The 20,107-nt window shown below is 42.2% G+C and overlaps 1 protein-coding gene across 1 annotated transcript; it reads right to left on the reverse strand.

Annotated features, from left to right (window-relative positions):
* Positions 1-420: 420 nt before the first annotated feature.
* On the reverse strand, positions 421-19,557 carry LOC127152449 (interferon-induced GTP-binding protein Mx3). The gene is made up of 14 exons (XM_051093112.1): positions 19,344-19,557; positions 18,837-19,033; positions 18,616-18,744; positions 18,396-18,503; positions 8,156-8,310; positions 7,941-8,079; positions 7,656-7,854; positions 6,408-6,486; positions 5,570-5,692; positions 3,455-3,587; positions 2,980-3,123; positions 2,760-2,836; positions 1,091-1,300; positions 421-1,013 (listed from the first exon to the last, which is right to left on the reverse strand). The coding sequence occupies exons 1-14, from the start codon at positions 19,448-19,450 to the stop codon at positions 789-791; spliced, it is 2,025 nt and encodes a 674-aa protein (XP_050949069.1). The 5' UTR covers positions 19,451-19,557; the 3' UTR covers positions 421-788.
* Between the last annotated feature and the right edge of the window lie 550 nt (positions 19,558-20,107).

Genomic DNA, 20,107 nt, shown 5'->3' on the forward strand with positions numbered 1-20,107 from the left:
CTGTGATTGCATCACGTGTTTACAGCAAAAACATTACAGTGTCAAATCTGATTGAGAAAGAGGTAATTACAGAGACTTTTTGCACTTGTGGTGAGTCAGTTTGCATTTTTGTAATCTTCTTGCTAGTTCATATTTGCTTAAATTCTAGGGACTAATGTATTAAACACAATGAAAACAACATATATAAAAAAAAACAATTCTGATATATATAGCATATAACCATGAGAATCAAAGTAAACAAAATGAAAGTATACAACATGAGTTTAGTGGTTGTGTAACCTGAAATGTTGGAAATGAAGCAAGACTTTGCACCTGCTACTATAGATAAATCTGTGTAGCTGACAAAAATAAAGGCAATCAGTATGAGAAATTATTTTAATTTTCGATAGATAAAAACACATACTGTAACTGAGGCACTGAGGCATTTAGCTACTTTAGAAAACAAAATCAATCTTTGTTCCCAATAATGTTGTGAGCAGCTTGGATACAAATTACTGCCAACATGAAAACAATCCAAATTATTTGTATTCTGCCAGATACAGAATTCAATGCACTCGCACTTGCAAGAATAACAGCTATTTATTAATTACTTTAAAAGGGTTACACTGCAGTCGTTTGGTTTAAAGAAACAACAGAAATCAAGCAATATATCAAAAAATGTATATGCTGAATAAAGTTGGATTAAATTGTTGGATGTTTTAAAAAAGATCACCTACTTATTTACCGTTATTGAAAAACTGTTACACGGAGGTTTGAATAATATGTTTAATCCTTCATCAGTAGATCTCTCAAATAAAATCACTAAGTGCTTCCTGAGCAGTAGTTAAACGGCTCAGACGAGACTGCAAGTATTTGCGTCTTTTGCTGACGTCAGAGTCCTCGAACAGGAGCTCGCTCGCATTTGCCCCTTCCAGTATACTGAGCATGTCAGTAGACAGGAGCTGAGCGGTCTCCTTTAGCATGTAGAAGGTGATCAGCATGGGCAGTTGGTCGGCCATCCGCTGCACAACAATCTGAAAGAAAATCAAGACCTACTAAGCTACTTCTCTCTGAACAAGGCTTCAAATCTGTTACTGGAAACTCCATGTACCTCATAATAGGCCTGCAGCATTTCACTGTACTTGCTTTTTATGTCAAAGACAGGTAATTGCGCTTCTGAAAATTTCTCTCCGCTGACCGCATTCAAGAAGTTCAAGTAGATGGGATCTTGAGTGTAGATCATGCTTTCCATTTCAAACTGATCCATGATCCGCTGCTCCGTTTTGGCTTGCTGGCTTGACTGAATGTTGTCGATTTTGTTCTATGGTGTCAAGTGAAGATGTACAGAGGAACAAAAAGTCAATTGACTGAATTCTGGGATTTTTGTACAATTGCTGTCATTTTCTTTGGCCACGTGCATCTAAATTTGGTTGTCAGTTCACTTTGTAGTGCTTAATCCTGTTCTGTACACAAACAGTTCAGTTATTTATGGTAGTGACAATGTATTCTACAACCGAATTGACTCCCAAAAAATGCAGGTAGTGGCAACCGCATTTGCAGAAATTCTACACAGGATGCACAGAAGCAAACTAAACAACATGTTAATTATGTATTTAAATCTTTTCTGCATGTGCAGTGCAACAACTCACAAGGTACACATTGACTTATTAGTGTTGCCAGATCTTGCTAGAAAAACAACGACAAAGAGCAAACTCTAAATAAACTCAATTCAAAATAAGCTACATACCAGACTATAGTACACTGTAAAAAAAAATGACCGTGAATGTAACGATAAAAGACTGTAAAAATGTTACAGTAAAATCATGTTAAATGGTTTAACGGTAAATTCCCCTACTATATGGTGAAAAACTATATTGAACATTGGATGTAATTTTACAGTAGTATACCGTTTTTTGAAGTGGAAAAAGAACTTAAAATTTACAGTGAATAACTGTAAATTGACATAGATGGGGTTTTTTTGTTGAAATAACTATGTTTCTTAGTTTTTTTCTTATATGTTTTGTACATTAGGGTTGTATGTTACATATAATGTTGTTAAATTCATGTTTATTGCATTATTTCCATTTCCATGATGGTGTTTAGTGTTTGTGTGAATGATACTGTACACCTTCTATATATGGTATTATTTAAAAGCTGTTTGTGATGGGCTTTGGTTCATCATGTGACTTTCTCATCACCACCTGCTTTTGGTGGTTATCGGTGTATTACAAAGATACAAAACAGATTTCAGTACTTCAATATGTTGATTACAATTACATCAGTTAATGAAATTTTGGTGTTCAAATGTAAATTTATATTAAAACTGTAAAACCTAAGGTTGCTACCATATTTTTTAGGGGAAAATTTCCGGCAACCACAGCTGCCGTTTTTTACCGTAAATTTAACAAATTTTTTTTTTTTACAGTGTAACCTGCTCCTGACTACTTTATTAACTCTATCAGCTGAGTCGCTTTATGAGCCGAGCTCAAAACAAAAAATTCCAAAGACGCTTAATAAGCATCGCTTATAATAAGTTGACATGGCAACCCGTTTAGAGCTCGCTCTACAGACAAACAAAAACAAAACAAAACATGGAGGCTCTTTCACACTGGTTTAGCTAAAATTGCTGAACATAATGAGTCTTTGTTTGCTGTAATATAACTTTCATCAGAAATAATGGATACCAAACACGTTACCACGTTTAGGGGATTCAGTACCGTATTTAAATGCAGTTTATAGTGTGTACGTGGCCTTCGTCACAAATTAGAAACAATATTTACCATAGTTGTATTTAGAAGAACAGGGTAGTTCCGGAAACATTGATGAGACACGTCAGTGAACTGCTTGAGAACAATGTCTTCAAAAGTAGAACAAAAAGACAAATAGCCACAAATACTTCAGGTTTGATCATTCAGATGTGATATACTACTACAACATTCTCACTGTATACTAATCCTTTGATTTTAGGTTCCCGTTAAACATAAAGATGTGTGACAGTACCTTTAACGGAATGGAGTGAGTCGATGGCTGGCTCTTTCAGTTTAGCCACACGGTCCTGCAAAATCATCTCAAAAACTCTGTAGTTGCTGAAGCCGGGCAGTTCCCTCCCTCTGTAATTCTGGCTTAACTCCTTCGAACTGTCAACTTATTGGAAACAAGAGGGATTTTTTTAATATAAAAATGTATTTCTTATCAAATCTGAACAAGATTCAAAGGCTGCTAACGTACAGCCCAACAGCACTTTTGACTGTCTGTGACACCCACTTTTCCAGTCAGTCTGTGCAAGAGTATTTGGGGGATTTGATTCAGTGATTCTTTATGACCTCCAGCTCATTCAAAACAGCTTTACTGTGGCTTTACTAGGACACAGACTCTGATGTAATTTAATAAATATAAACTCTTGTTTATTAAACAATATCATGCTGTTGGTCTGAATATCAGCAAATATGTATATTAAATGTAAAAATGTACTGACAGGATGTCTTTGTGTCGTTAAGATCATCATTCCACTTCTTGAATTCAGTCCGAAGCTGGACAAACAAATTTTCCTTAATGATCAGCTCTCCTGATGATAAGGACCTGATTTTGTCATTGAATTTTGTTAATATCTGTGAGAAAGATATAGTAATACTTGTTATGAGTGCTTTTTAATTAAAATATGAGGTCACACTTTATTTTGAGGTCCAAATCCCACTATTAACTATGACTTTTTCCTCAATAAACTCCTTATTAAAGGGGTCATCGGATGCCCATTTTCCACAAGTTGATATGATTCTTTAGGGTCTTAATGAAAAGTCTATAATATACTTTGGTTAAAAATTCTCAACGGTTGTGTAAAACAACACCCTTTTTACCTTGTCAAAATAAGCTCTGCAAAAATCATCCCATTCTGGTCGAGGCTGCTTTAAATGCAGATGAGCTCTGCTCGCCCCGCCCCTCTCTTCTCTCTGTGGAGTGACGAGCCTGTTTACTTTAGCCGCATTTAGCCACTAAACTTGCTAACTAGCACATCGAAAGACGATCGCAAAGATTCAGAAAAAAAAACCCTTATACTCCCTTCTTGTCACACCCCTGTGGACTGTTTCGTTGGTTTTTCCCTCTTGTCTCCTTATTTGGTCTTTCCTGTTCGGTTTCTTATTATGATGTCATTCTTTAATCACTTACACCTGTCCTTGTCTTATTAGCCTGGTTATATAAGTTTGATTCAGTTCCTTGGTCTTGGTCGGTTCTTAATGTTACCTAATGTTGTTTTCGTTGCGTTAGCGTGTTGTATCCCTGCTGTTCCTGTTCGTTCCTGTACCTTGGTTTGGATTTTATTAATAAAGTGCGTGTTCATGACTTCCTCGTCCCTACTCCTCCTTCCCGCACACAACGCCTGACGGAAGAACCGACCACACACGAATATGTTCTGGGCTGAGGAATTCCTCATGAATATTCAGCAGGTGGAGAGGCCGTTGGAGCAGTACGCATGTTTTCAGATGGGGCTACAAGATGACCAGTTGTTTTGTTCCGTCTACCCTCAGGAACTGTGTGCCCCGCCATGGCCGCCTGGACTGTGTACTTGGCCATGGCTCCCCGAGCTCCCTGATCCGCCATGGTCGCCTGGACTGTGTACTCAGCTGTGGCTTCCCGAGCTCCCTGACTCGCAATGGCATCCCGGACTCTAATGCTCCGCCGTAGCCCCCCGAGTTTGATTCAGTTCCTTGGTCTTGGTCGGTTCTTAATGTTACCTAATGTTGTTTTCGTTGTGTTAGCGTGTGGTTTCCCTGCTGTTCCTGTTCGTTCCTGTTCCTTGGTTTGGATATTATTAATGAAGTGCGTGTTTATGACTTCCTCGTCCCTACTCCTCCTTCCCGCACACGACGCCTGACACTTCTGCTGTAAGTGAAGCTGGATCACAAATGATTTGCACGAACATAGACGGATATATGTAGATCGGGAGGCACATTTCCTTGACAAACAAACGTAATCCACTGCATCTTCAGCGGCTCAGATGTCAGGAGTAAATGACGACCACTATGTTCATTATTACATCCAGCAACACAACACCTCAATCACTCAGTCAGAGATATTCTTGTCTAAATTACATCCCTGCTCCGACATCCAAACAAAGAGGTTGGACTGTTACAGCTGATCTGAGGTAAAACACTCATGTCAATCAACTCTGGTGGGAGTGGCCTCTGTTGGTGTGATGCCACAATGACAGGCATCTGAGAACAGCTCGATTTGAAAAAGGGGATATTATTTTTACAGATTAATTAAAAACCACTGCATGGATTTTTATCATTATAGCGTAGATTTGTACATGCACTGCCAACACACATTAATGTTCAAACAACATGTTAAAGTGAACTTAGCATCCGATGACCCCTTTCATAATTAGTAAGGTAGTTGTTAAGTTTAGGTATGGGGTGCATCGATAGATCTAAAATATGATCCTGCAAAATAAGACATTAATATGTGCTTTATAAGTACTAATAAACATCCAATATGCATGTTAGTGAGAATTGGTCCCTAAACTACCCTGAGGATTCAGCACTAATGATCATTCTGAGAAGCATGAAGATGGCTTGAGATGATCAGTTCTTACTTTAATGAGAAACTGTTTGGCTCCCTTCGGGTCCTGTGGTGGACCAGCTTCACACTCCTTCAGCTCATTCCTCACATCCCACAACTGCTTTTTTATCTGCTCGTCAAGCTTTGGAAGTGATTTCTGACAACCATGAATATAAAATGGATGTAATAAACCCAACAAATGCGCAGTGGATGTTGCAAGCAGTGTTGGGGGTAAGGCATTTCAAGTAACACAAGTTACAGTACATCACATTACTTTTTCAAGTAACTAGAAAGTAAAAAATGACTTTTTAATTTACACTAAAAAATATCTGAGTTACTTTTTCAAATAAGTAAAGACAGTTACTTTGTTTTCTATTTAATGACTGACAACATGCTTACTGTAGTTCCAAAATAAACAAAATGTCACCATGCATTTACTTGCACGGGAACAGGTTCAGTATTCCTAAAAATGAATTAAAACAGCAACATGCGAATTCAGAATATGAAGCAAACCTGAAATAATTAAATGTGTTAAATAACACAAATATGTGTTTTTAGGTAATGAATCCCATTTGATCAACCAGTGTCTTTTCTGCCGACCTTCAATGATCCAAATTAAGAAAACTAATAAGCAAAAATGACTTTAGATCAACATAATTTGTTTCTTTTTTTCTTTTTGTAAAAAAGTAATTAAGTAACAGAATAAGTTACTTTTTTAGGGAGTAAAGCAATATTGGAATGCATTACTTTTAGGTTCAAAACAAGTGCGCCACTCATTTTTTTCAGACTGCAGTGGTGTGATATCATAGTCTCTCAATTCATTTGATATTCATGCGGCTAAAAACAATGTAAACAGGCATTTACAAACTTACTTTAATATGACTGACGAGATCCTGTGTGAGTTTGGTGGCAAGACATTTAATAGTCGCTTTATTCTCATCTAAGAGGAGTCTATAAAAAAAGAGAAGGAAAATTTTGTAAAGTGGCTTAGTTTAGAACAGGGGTGGGGAACGCTGATCCTCGAGGCTCGGTGTTACTGCAGAGTTTAGCTCCAACCCTAATCAAACACACCTAAACAAGCTAATCAAGGACTTCAGGATAAAGGTTGTTTTGTTTTTTTTCAGGGTTGGAGCTAAACTCTGCAGGGACACCAGCCCTCGAAGATCAGCGTTGCCCACCCCTGGTGTAGACTACACCAGAGATTCCCAAACCAGGTGAGTTTAATTTAGTTATTCATTTATTTATTGCACTGAAACGAGAGAATATACACTACCGTTCAAAAGTTTGGGGTCAGTAAGACTTGTAATAGTCTTTAAAGAAGTCTCTTATGCTCATCAAGGCTGCATTTATTTGATTAAAAATATAGAAAAAAAAAACAGTAATATTGCAAAATGTTTTTACAATATAAAATAATGTTTTCTATTTTAACATACTTTAAAATAGAATTTATTCCTGTGATGAAAAGCTGAATTTTTATCAGCTGTTACTCCAGTCTTAAGTGTCACATGATCCTTCAGAAATCATTCTAATATGCGGATTTATTATTAGAATGATCAATGTTGGATAATATCAACAGTTGTGCTGCCAAATATTTTTTGGAACCTGTGATTTGTTTTTTCAGGATTCTTTCATGAATAACAAGTTTAAAAAGTACAGTGTTTATTCAAAATATAAATATTTTATAACAATGTAAATTATTTATTATTAACTTTTAATAAACTTCTAATTATTAACTTAATATATCCTTGGTGAATAAAAGTATTAATTTCTTAACAAAAAAAAAAAGAAACAATAAAAATGTACTGACCCCAAACTTTTGAACGGTAGTGTAAGTGAATTTGATTTCATTTTTTTTTTTTTTTTTTTTTTTTGTATAATTGGATATATGCAGCATTTACTTTCAGCCCTCAGTCAAGTTTGATTTTTGGCCCTTTATAGTAAAAAGTTTGGGCACCTCTGGTCTACAATAACAAAGATTGTATGGGCTGGACTGCACACATGCTTATGTAAATATTTTATTCATAGGGCCAACATTTTAATGCTTAAACATTTAGTAGTGTATGCTGGGTAAGCTGAAACATGTCAACAAAAGTCAAATCGTATTTTCTTTCGATCGTAACTTGAAGAATGCATGATTTTGGAAGAAATTTGTCTCAATTTGTGTCGCCTCCTCCAGAGGAACTTTCTCATCGAGCTGTTGTTGTCCTCGACACTTCACCATGATGTAACCTTTGCGGAGAGGAATCACTTTGTTCTGGACAATGGCCAGAATATTCTTCTCGGTTCCCCTGTCTATGAGGTCTGGCTTGGTCAAAATGGCTGTGTGAATAAAAAAAGAGTTATTCTCTGAAATGTGCTATTTGCTGACAAAGTGCTGAAAGATGTCAGATGATCATCTTCATTACCGAGAGTTCTTACGCCCTCAGGATCTACTTCTTGTGCCATTTTCAATGCTTCTGTTGTGGCAATGTCTATGTTACAAGGGACCACTACCATGTTTATAGTCTCTTGCTTCTCAGTAAATTTCATGATCAGACGTTTGATCTATGAGACACAAAGTTTTAAAACTGGGTATATACAGTACTGAATCTGGAGTGCAAAATCAGTTTATACTGCCCACCTGGTTTCCAATATCTTGTGGTTGTCCTTGCACTGGGACTCGGGCAATTCCAGGTAGATCGATCAGTGTGAGGTCACACACATCTGGTGACCTGACCTCCAAAGTAATAAGATCATCAGAAATTTTCACCCCCTTTCCTGCCAACTCATTCTGGGCTGTAAAACACACACTACATAATGAAATACAAAGTTCTGGCATGAAACTCTAGATGGTGCAGTCTGATAGGTCTAACTCAATCTGACCTAATGACATTATTGTCACATGGCACAGCTGAATATTTTGAATATGAAATGCAGAGCAATAGCAACTATTACACCTTGGGGAGAACATGTCCCTCTCGGTTACAGAAATATCTAAGTTTGTCCTGCAAATTTTATTCTTTTAAAAGAATATATATTATTTAAAAATTTAAATATTTTGTTATACATTAAAGGGGTTATAAGCAGAATTCAGAAATACTCATTTACTCGTGCTTGTACACGTGCACACGTGACGTACATGAGACTGAATGTCCTGAATGACCTGATATACTCACAGCAATGATTTGTTTCATTCTTTGCATACTGTTAGCGAATATCCAGATGCTGTACAAGCTGATGAGAGTGATGTATGTAAATATATGTAAATATATGCTGCGCAATTTCTCAGTAACCAAGAAAACACTAGGGCTGACCTCAACACAAGATTTTTCTGGTCAACTAGAAGTCATTCTTTTTTAGCGATTAGTCAACTAAACGCACATTTACTAATATACCATTTAAATCATAACAATGAGCCTTTAAGTAATACATTTTTACGTGCTTACATGCTTACGTTATTTTACAAAAGCGCAATGTTTTGTTGTTATGGTAAGTGCACACAAATAAACGTGCAGTCTTTACAGATTCAAAAGATGTATTTCCCTTATCTGTATGACCAAAAATTATGGAGTATTTTAAGAGCATGTGACCGCACTGGTGCCTCCACCTGTCACTCAGTATAAATGTGCCACTGTTCAGCTTCCACAAACACTTAAACAGCGCACATTTTACTAGGTTAACATTAGATTGAGTTGCAACCACTTACATATTTCAGACGATAGGCCATATTTGAGGTTAAAAAATGATTTGGATGTCCTGCCCGATGTATTACCAAATAGACATGCCATTAACGATCTGTCCATAACAGACTATGTGACTTTGCCACTTCATGTGGATTTTATTTTTTTTTCTGCGACTAAGCGACAAATATAATTTTTGTTGACCAAGCCTCTTCTTGTCGACTAACGGTTAGTTGACTGTTATGGAGCAGCCCCTAATAAACACACAGCAAACATGACAGTGTTGAGAAAACAGCAGTTAGAAAGCATCTGATCATAGTGATGTGCATATGTTTGCACAAGATGTGCAATTTACCGGCATCATGATGTATGATATTTTGATAATAAAGTATATTTGAGACTGCAGACTATAGATCTGACTATGTGAGATATACTATAGTTTGAATGAATCCCATTTTTGGAGAAGGGTCTGGCTGCAGACATGCACCTGCACTCTCAGACAACTGCACTTCCGGAAGTGACGTCACTTGCAGTCGATTTTATTTTTATTTTATTTATTTATTCATTTATTTATTTATTTAATTGGATCTCTCAACATTTTAGAACAGTAGCCAGGTGGTGAAGACAAGAAAAAAGAAACTAAATTACAATGTCACTCGCAATCGCCACCTGCGCTCTCAGCTACCTGTGACGTCACTTGCAATCCACACAAATGGTGTGTTTTGCCAATTGAGACAAGAAGCTGTGGTGGTTAAATGATTAAAACTAATTTAGCATAACATACGAATCCTGCAAGTCATCTGTAGGAGATAAAAACAAGACCCGCAAATCCGTGGCCACAGAACAGCAGAATATGAACGCGCAATGAATGCGCAAAGTCTCTCGTTAAGTTTTTTCCTCCTGTAGAAAATCATTAACACTTGATTAATGCTCGATATTAAGATACATTAAGTGCCATTAAATGATCAAATTTGTAATATAGTTTATTAATTTAATGTACTTCAAGGCAAGCATATGGCCATGAATGCGCAAACTTTCACTTTTATAGGAAACGCTTAATGTGGCAAAACAGACTACGATGATAAAGACCAAATTCAATATAAACCTTACTGTTGTCAAACGATTGTCAGACCTGTGTGTGCCATTTGGACTGTTTGTATGTGTTTTCCCGGTGTTTATGTACTATTTGGACAGAAATCACCGACCAACAAAGATGCTCTGGGCTGATGATTTTCTCTTTAACATCCAGCAGGCGGAGAGGCCGATGGAGCGTTACGTGGAAGAATTTCTGAGCGTAGTTCATCTGGTGAGTTGGAGCGATGCTACTATTAACGCGTGTTTTCAAATGGGGCTAAACGATGATAGATTGTTCAATTTGATAATGTCATGTGCCTGGTCTTTGTCTTCTGTATTCGTGTTTAAGGACTTTTATTTTGTAGTTTTTGTGTCTTATTGTTCCCTGCTTCCCTGTACCTCTGTTCCCTTGTTTGTTGCCATGGATCTTCATTGAACCACACCCACTCCCTCATCAGTTACCCCGGTTACCAATTAGATCATTACCTCACCCTGTGTATAAATAGTCCTTGTCTTTCCCCTGTATTTTGGTCAGTTGTTTAATGTCTGTGATGGTTGCTCCCTGTTCTTGCCTGGATTCTAAGGGTTCCCCGTTCTGGATAATTTGTTGTTTTCTTTGGATGTACAATAAACTCTTGCACATAGATCCTCGTCTCATCTCCGCTTCGTTACAGAACAACTGACCAACTATGGATCTAGCAGGAGTTTATCGCGACCCTCTGAGCACTCTTTGCTCAATTTTTCAAAACGGCCGACCGATCGAATATTATGTGGAGGAGTTCCTTTATTACAGCCAGCTAGTGCCTGGAGATGACACCAAAATAAAGGACTGTTTCTGGAGTGGACTCGATCCAGAGGTTAGTTTAAACTTACCGGATGAGGACCCCAGCTGGACCCTGTCACAGTATATAGACTTTGTTTTGCTGTTCTGTGAATCCCCTTTTTCTGTTAAGGAAGTAGAAAGGGTAATTCACAGCATGGTCGCCACTCCTGAGTCTCCTTGCAAGATGGCCGCCAGCCCAGACCCACTGCACAAGATGGCCGCCACGCCAGAGCCAGTCGCAAAGATGGCCGCCACGCCAGAGCCTGTCGCAAAGATGGCCGCCACGCCAGAGCCTGTCGCAAAGATGCCACGCCGCCAAAGACGCCACGCCAGAGCCTGTCGCAAAGATGGCCGCCACGCCAGAGCCTGTCGCAAAGATGGCCGCCACGCCAGAGCCAGTCGCAAAGATGGCCGCCACGCCAGAGCCAGTCGCAAAGATGGCCGCCACGCCAGAGCCTGTCGCAAAGATGGCCGCCACGCCAGAGCCTGTCCAAAGAGCCACGCCAGAGCCTGTCGCAAAGATGGCCGCCACGCCAGAGCCTGTCGCAAAGATGGCCGCCACGCCAGAGCCTGTCGCAAAGATGGCCGCCACGCCAGAGCCTGTCGCAAAGATGGCCGCCACGCCAGAGCCTGTCGCAAAGATGGCCGCCACGCCAAAGCCAGTCCACAAGATGGTCGCTGTCTCCAAGTCACGCCACATGATGACCCACGTGTTGGACTCACCCCTAATGGCTGTACGGACAGCTAAGATGGCGCTCCCTCTTGTTGCGGCAGCTACCCCTGATTCAAGTCAAGCTACAGGGCCGAGTCAAGCTACAGCAGCTGTTCCCCACGAGTCAAGCCAAGTCAATGTTGTTCCCGAGTCAAGCCATGTTGTTCCCGAGTCAAGCCATGTTGTTCCCGAGTCAAGCCATGTTGTTCCCGAGTCAAGCCATGTTGTTCCCGAGTCAAGCCATGTTGTTCCCGAGTCAAGCCACGTTACAGCAGATCTTCACAAGCCAAGTGACGTTATCGCTGCTGCTCTTCCCTTAATGGCAGTGGCCATGTGGTGTGTGTGGGCTACACACTGTGCTCCTGAGGTCACGCCTGTTCACAGGTCAGCCTCTGAGCTCTCGTCTGATCACAAGCCTGCACCAGAGCTCTCGTCTGGTCTCAAGTCTGCCCCAGAGGCCCCGTCTGGTCTCAAGTCTGCTCCAGAGGCCTTCCCCGTCGGAGAAGCTGCGCCAATGCCTCCAGAGGTGTCGGCGCCAGCCGTAGAACCTCTTACGGAGGGGGCGTTAACCACCAAACTCTCTGCTTCTCCCTTTTCCCTGTCTACACCCTCTGTCACTGTTCTCCCCAGGTCCCAGTCGATGACGCAGCCTCCTGTTCCGCCCGGAGGGCTGCTCCGCCTCCTGCTCCGCCCGGAGGGCTGCTCCGCCTCCTGTTCCGCCCCGGAGGGTTGCTCCGCCTCCTGTTCCGCCCTGGAGGGCTGCTGCGCCTTCTCCCTCTATTCTGTCTGCCTCCTCTGTCCCTGCTCTCCCCAGGTCCCAGAGCGTGATGCAGATTCCTGTTCCGCCCCGCAGGGCTGCTGCGCCTCCTGCTCCGCCTCCTGCTCCGCCTCCTGTTCCGCCTCCTGTTCCGCCTGGGAGGGCTGTTGTGCCTCCGGCTCTGCCCTTGGGGGCTCTAGTGTCGCTGGCTCTGCCTCCGGCTCCGACCTGGAGGGCTGTAGCGCCGTCTGTTCTGCCTCCGGCTCCGCCCTGGAGGGCTCTAGTGCCACCTGTTCTGCCTCCGGCTCCGCCCTGGAGGGCTCTAGCGCGCCGCCTGCTCTGCCTCCGGCTCCACCCTGGAGGGCTCTAGTGCCACCTGCTCTGCCTCCGGCTCCGCCCTGGAGGGCTCCTGAGCCTCCTGCTCCGCCCTGCTGGGTACCGCCTGCTCCGCCGTGGAGGTCTTCTCTCATGATCTGGTGGTCCTCAGCTCCTCCCATCTGGCCGACTCCACCCTGGCCTCTTGCTCTGCTTCAGTCCCTTGTTTATCTCCCCTTACATGGACCTGGCCCTCCATCCCTTCCCCAGTTCTGCCTGAGCTCCTCCCCCTTCCTGGACTGGTATTTCTGTTTGGAGCGTCTGGAAGCCACTCTTTTGAGGGGGGGTTATGTCATGTGCCTGGTCTTTGTCTTCTGTATTCGTGTTTAAGGACTTTTATTTTGTAGTTTTTGTGTCTTATTGTTCCCTGCTTCCCTGTACCTCTGTTCCCTTGTTTGTTGCCATGGATCTTCATTGAACCACACCCACTCCCTCATCAGTTACCCCGGTTACCAATTAGATCATTACCTCACCCTGTGTATAAATAGTCCTTGTCTTTCCCCTGTATTTTGGTCAGTTGTTTAATGTCTGTGATGGTTGCTCCCTGTTCTTGCCTGGATTCTAAGGGTTCCCCGTTCTGGATAATTTGTTGTTTTCTTTGGATGTACAATAAACTCTTGCACATAGATCCTCGTCTCATCTCCGCTTCGTTACAGATAACTCCTGACGATTGCCGCAAACTGGTTGTGGAATTTATCAATCATGTCCTTGCCCTTTGTCATTCCGAGTTCCTTGTCGATGTGTAAGATTCTTATCTTCCCCCTTCGCTCAATCCAGTTCTCCATCACTCCTCCCTCATCCTCAGCCCAGAGCCCACGGCCAGCGCTTGGACTCCTGCCGCGCCTGCGGCCAGCGCTCGGACTCCCGCTGCGCCTGCGGCCAACGCTCGGACGCCACCCACGGCCAGCTCTCGGACTCCAGCCGCGCCCGCGCTCTGGTTCAGAGACCGGCAATATGACAAACTATTTTAATATTAAGGATTATGTGGCTTTATATGAACTGTTGTCTCCGCTGGTTCCGTCCAGCTCTCCTCCTTCTCCGCTGGTCCTGTTCAGCTCTCCCAAGCCTCCACTAATCCCGTCCATTCCTCCAGAGCCTGTGCTTCCTTCAGAGCCAGAGCTGTGTCCAGCGCGCCCTCCAGCGCCGGAGCTTTCTCCAGAGCGCCCTCCAGAGCCTGTGCCACGGTGGGTCAGGGAGTCCAGAGCCTGTGGACTGTGTACTCGGCCAGGGTTCCCTGAACTCCCTGACCCACCGTGGCCACAAGGACTGTGTGCTCGGCCATGGTTCCCCGAACCCCCTGACCCGCCATGGTCGCCTGAACTATGCTCTTGGCCATGGCTCCCCGAATTCCCTGACCCGCCATGGCTCCTAGAGCTCCCGGATCCACCCTGGAGGCGTAACCTTTATCGCTCCTGTGTCTACCCTGCACAGCCTCCAGGGCGCCCACCCTCCTACCCCGGTGTATTAAGTTAAGGGGGGTGGGGGGATGTCAGACCTGTGTGTGCCATTTGGACTGTTTGTATGTGTTTTCCCAGTGTTTGCCCATATTTGGTCTTCCTGTTCCTGTTCTTGTTAGTCACATCATTGTCCTATCATTCGCACCTGTCTTGTTTTGATTGGTTTGTCTGTGTATATAAGGTTGGTTGTCCCCTTGGTATCTGGTCGGTGATTGTATTGTTACTCAGTTCTTTTACGTCGTGGTTGCTGTTCCCTGCTGTTTTCCGTTGTTTATGTACTATTTGGATTGTTTAATAAACCCTCACGCATTGGATCTCCGCTCTCCATTGCATGACAATGTAAACGGAAGGGTATGACTTACAATCACCGACCAGGATGCTGGGGAACAACCAAACCTAAATACACAGAACAGACCAATCAAAACAGGACAGGTGAGACTGATTAGACAATGATGTGACTAATAAGAACAAGAAACAGGAAGACCAAATAAGGGTAACACAGGGAAAACAAAACTAAACAGTCCAAAAGGCACACACACATATCTGACATTACCCCCCCACTCCTAAGGCGCGACTCGCGTCATAACATAATACACTGGGGTGGGAGGGTGGGCGTCCTGGAGGCTTGTGCAAGGCAGACACAGAAGGGGTACGCATCCAGGGCGGATCCAGGAGCTCCAGGAGCCATGGCGGGTCAGGGAATTCGGGGAGCCATGGCCAAGAGCATAGTTCAAGCAACCATGGCGGGTCAGGGGGTTCGGGGCGCCATGGCCGAGCACACAGTCCAGGTGGCCATGGCTGGTCAGGGAGTTCAGGCAGCCCCCCAAAATTTTCTCTGGAGGGAACGGAGGAGGCGCAGGCTCTAGCCTGCCCTGGGGATCACGGGAAGGCCAAGCTTTGGAGGTGCAAACACAGGAGGGCGCTGCTGGAGGCGCGCTGACTCTGGAGGGCGCGCTGACTCTCCAGGGCAGAGGAGGCGGGAACCTGGGGAGGCTCTGGAGGCGTAGAGAGGAGGGGGAGAAGCAGATAGCTCTTAACGGCGCCGGAGGAGGCGCACAGCTCTAGCTGACACCTCAGAAGACATTGGCGGGCTCTCCAGTGAAAGAGGATTCTGGAGCGGACTTGGCTCAGTGAACTCTGCTGCTACTTGACTTGGCAGCTGGGCTCTAGCAGCGCTGACTTGCCTTGGCTCAGGAAACGCAGCTGTCACTTGACTTGACTCAGTAAATGCAGCCGCAACTTGACTAGACTCCGTAGATGCAGCTGCAACCTGACGTGACTCAAGAAACATAGCTGCAGCTTGACTTGACTTGACTCAGGAAACCCGCTATAACTTGGCTTGACTCATGTGGAGCAGCTGTGACTTCACTTGATTCAGGAACGACGGCTGCAGCTTGACTTGACACGGGAAATGCAGCTGCAACTTGACTTGACTCAGGAAACACAGCTGCAACTTGACTTGACTCGGAAAACACAGCTGCAACTTGACTCCGCAGACGCAGCTGAAACTTGACTTGACTCTGGAGACGCAGCTGCAACTTGACTTGACTCTGGAGACGCAGCTGCAACTTGACTTGACTCTGGAAACACAGCTGCAACTTGACTAGACTCAGGAAGCGCAGCTGCAGTTTGATTTGACTCAGGAAACGCAGCCGTAACTTGACTAGACTCAGAAGACGCAGCTGTCACGTGACTGGACTCCATGCACGCAGCGGCCACTTACCTTGACTCGGGAGACGCAGCCGAGTCCATACGGTGCCTTTTCCTTGCCGCCTTCTTGCAAGCGGTGGGCGGCGTCCGAGCGCTGGCTGCGAGCTCTGGTGGAATGGACAGGATCAGTGGATGTTTGGGAGAGCTGGACGGGACCAGCGGAGAGGGAGAGCTGGATGGAACCAGTGGAGAGGGAGATATCTGGACGGAACCAGCGGAAACACAGGAGAATATCCACATACATCCATATAGTCCTTAGAACTCCGAGAGCTGTCCGCGGGCGGCGGCGTCCGAGAGCTGGCCACAAGCTCTGGGCTGAGGACAAGGGAGGAGTTATGGAGAACTGGAGTGAGCGAGGGAGGACCGGAGGGAGTGGGCTCGTTGGAGCGGTATGCTGAGGATGCTGGCTGGGGGTGAGCTGGAGCGGCCGCATGTTTGCAGATGGGGGGAAGAGCGGAATCTTCCACATCGACATAGTAATTGGAATTACAAAGGGCAAGGACATAACTGATGAATTCCGCTACGGGTTTGCGGCAATCGTCAGGAGATATGGAATGGAACAATCTATCATCGTTTAGCCCCATCTGAAAACACGCGTTAATAGTCGCATCGCTCCAACTCACCAGATGAACGACGCTCAAAAAATCCTCAACGTATTGCTCCAACGAATTCTCTGACTGCTAGATGTTGAAAAGGTAATCCTCAGCCCAGAGCATTTTGCCTTGGTCGGTGATTCTGTCACGGTTGTTGTCGTCGTGTGCGTGGAATGAGCAGGAGAAGAGCGGAGATCCAAATAAGTGCAGTTTATTTGATAATCCAAAAGTGTACATAAACCAAACGCAGGGAAAACAGCAGGGAACCAGCAACCATGACAAACATGAACTGCATGACAATGTAAACAGAAGGGTATGACTTACAATCACCGACCAGGATGCTGGGGAACAACCAAAACTAAATACACAGAACAGACCAATGAAAACAAGACAGGAGCGAATGACGTAACTAATGAGAACAGGAAACAGGAAGACCAAATATGGGTAACGCTGGGAAAACAAAACCAAACAGTCCAAAAGGCACACACACAGGTCTGACATTAGTCTTTATCATCTTAATCCGTTATGCCACATTATGGCATGTTTTGCGAAGGAAAACACTATATAGCCTACATATACACTACCGTTTAAAAGTTTGGGGTCAGTACACTTTTATTGAAAGAAATTAATACTTTTATTCACCAAGGATGTATTAAGTTAATAATTAAAAGTTAATAATAAATAATTTACATTGTTATAAAATATTTATATTTTGAATAAACACTGTACTTTTTAAACTTGTTATTCATGAAAGAATCCTGAAAAAAAAAAATCACAGGTTCCAAAAAATATTTGGCAGCACAACTGTTGATATTATCCAACATTGATCATTCTAATAATAAATCCGCATATTAGAATGATTTCTGAACTTCTCTTTTGGCATTAACCTGTACATTGGACATGTAGACTGTTTCATGTGTCATAGAACAGAAGAGAGGCAATCGGGAGCGTGCGTAAACTTCACATCCTTTTGATTTCTCAGCAAAAATGTTGGATATCTTCAGAACAAAATTATAGACAACGTAGGAAGTAGGGGAATGTCTTGTTTTTTTAAGTTTAGTTACAAGCTGTTTACACGCTGGCAATAAGAGAGCAATTAATACATGACAATTCTTACAAATAGGCCTTTTAAATAATTATATTTACATTTACATTCATTTATTTAACAGATGCTTTTATCCATAGCGATTTACAAAAGAGAAATACAACAAGCACATGATTAACTGATGTTTAAAAGTTAAGGTGTTATTTTGTATAATAATAATATTGTATTTTTCTTTAACCATCGTATTTTACATTTGTCAACAACAAAACAATCTTGGCATGAATCATGTTTTGTAACCAGTCAGAATTAACTGGTTTTTCCAGTTTATCCAGCAAAGGGAGGAGCTTCTGTGTACAGCTGAAGGGATGAGATACGGTCAAATTCCACACATGACTTTATGAAATGGTTACTATATAAAGAAAATACTAAGGACATAATTTGTCAGTAAACTGTTATTATATTAAACCCGTTACTAAATTCATTTGCCAACACTCTTTGGATTATTATCATTCTGCTGGAAGACACATTAACCTATATATTAGATTATTGCTTATGCAATAAAAGTAATGATTCAAAATTCATTTACTTATTGTCAATTTGTGTGTTATGTGTCAATAACACTGACAAGACAATAGATTTTAAGCGTTTTACTAACCTGCTTCAACATATTTTTCAACTAATGAAGGATCCCCAACGTCAATGATCTTCTCCTCATAGGATAAACGTGGCCTTTTGCTCGCTGAACTCGCCAGTTGGTTAGAAACTAGAAAAGTAACATGTAAAAAGCAAAAAGTAACATGATTTAAATTTAGTTGTAAGAATAAAAATCTAGAGCCAGAAAAAAAAAAAGTGAGATTGCAAGCTTTTTCACGAACCTGCTTCAGGAGTTTTTGCTGAATTCATGATATCAGTGTTCTTCTTACGGTAAGACAGAACAGCCTTCCAGCTGACCCCACCTGTTACGTTCCTCAGCCTCAGCTCTAGTGGACATCTAGTGACAATTCCTATCAACAATCATTAGAAAAACAGATGCTGACAAAATATTCTCTCACTAATTTAGCACTCTATTACACACACATATGAATATCTAATTCACCGCTTCCTCTTGGTAACGCAATTCCAGACAGTGCTTCCAACACAGAGCTTTTCCCAGAACTCTGGTCTCCGATCACTACGATAGTCGGCAATGCCAAATCCTTCTGAATGCCAACTGAGCGCAGCGTGTCAATCAGATCAATGTATGGACGAATGCTCTCCTCTAAATGACGATGAACCTCTCCTTTCATTCCATGACTGTAAAAATAAAAATGAACACTTTATTTGTCATTTTGTGTCAATATATGCCCGTTTATACAGACTTTTTTTTATTTTTTTATATATTATGCCAGTTAAAAGCATTTTGAATTAGTATTGTGAAGTAAATGTGCTTTTTACATAAACTTGATTTGTATTTGAATGTACTTTGCTTTTTTAAAATCTAGAGCACACAAAGTAAAACTGAATCTGTAAATGCATATAAAAATATTTACCTCCAATTAAAAATAATAACAACTGACTAATTCAAAATGACATAAGTAATAAGCAAAACAGAATGTATACTAGCCTTTCGTTTAAAGAATTATCAGGGTCTTCAACCTTATCTTGAACACTGCTTCGAGCTGAAAAAGAAGAGGATGATGAGAAAAAATAACGCATGCTTAAATTGGTCATTTTCTGGAAAAACTGAAGAGGGAAAAAAATGAAAAGGTTAACAAAAATAGATAAATGTCCTTCTTTTAAGATGCCACTTATAAATGTTATACTTGACCCAAACAGTGTTTGTGGTTATGCTGAAGAGAAATCACAAACAATCTGTGTGTCAGACTCAATTTATAGTGCATCACACCCATAAGACTGAATTTGAAAGTAAAGAACAGACTGAACACGTCAGAGATTTTCATATTTCTTAAAAGAGCTTTATGAGTAGACCTATTAAAATATCTTTTTTTGCATAGGGATTAGCATACATTTGTATGTATGTGGGTGTGCTTATACCTTCAGGACAGAGTATGAAAAGTGTTTCCTTCAGCATACGTACAGCTCACAGAAAACGATTGCTAGTCACACAAAGGAGCATCACTAGAGATTCTGCTTCGGGCCACACTGAAATCCCATTTGTGTGGACCATATATATTAAAACTACTATAAAAATTCTTTAAGGCCATTTTTACTACAGCCAGTAGCTAACAGTATTAAATTAGGGCACCATTGTTTAACAGTGTATGTTTAGTCATCAGTGCTTTTCCACATTATTGTTAATTGTTTTTTTGGGTCGGTATCCTGTAAATCTGACGTACCTCTCAGGATTTCATTGTACCTCACCAGTGA

Source organism: Labeo rohita, chromosome 21 (genome assembly GCF_022985175.1).
Source record: "Labeo rohita strain BAU-BD-2019 chromosome 21, IGBB_LRoh.1.0, whole genome shotgun sequence".
In the NCBI taxonomy this organism is placed as follows: Eukaryota; Metazoa; Chordata; class Actinopteri; order Cypriniformes; family Cyprinidae; genus Labeo; species Labeo rohita.

Bases quoted from the DNA above. Each gene is read 5' to 3' on its own strand.
- LOC127152449 (XM_051093112.1), bottom strand. From the start codon at position 19,450: ATGACCAATTTAAGCATGCGTTATTTTTTCTCATCATCCTCTTCTTTT. The intron at 19,034-19,343 runs GCTAGTATACAT...TTATTTTTACAG, and splicing joins GATAATTCTTTAAACGAAAG to TCATGGAATGAAAGGAGAGG. The intron at 5,693-6,407 runs GTAAGTTTGTAA...CATGGTTGTCAG, and splicing joins ATCTCGTCAGTCATATTAAA to AAATCACTTCCAAAGCTTGA.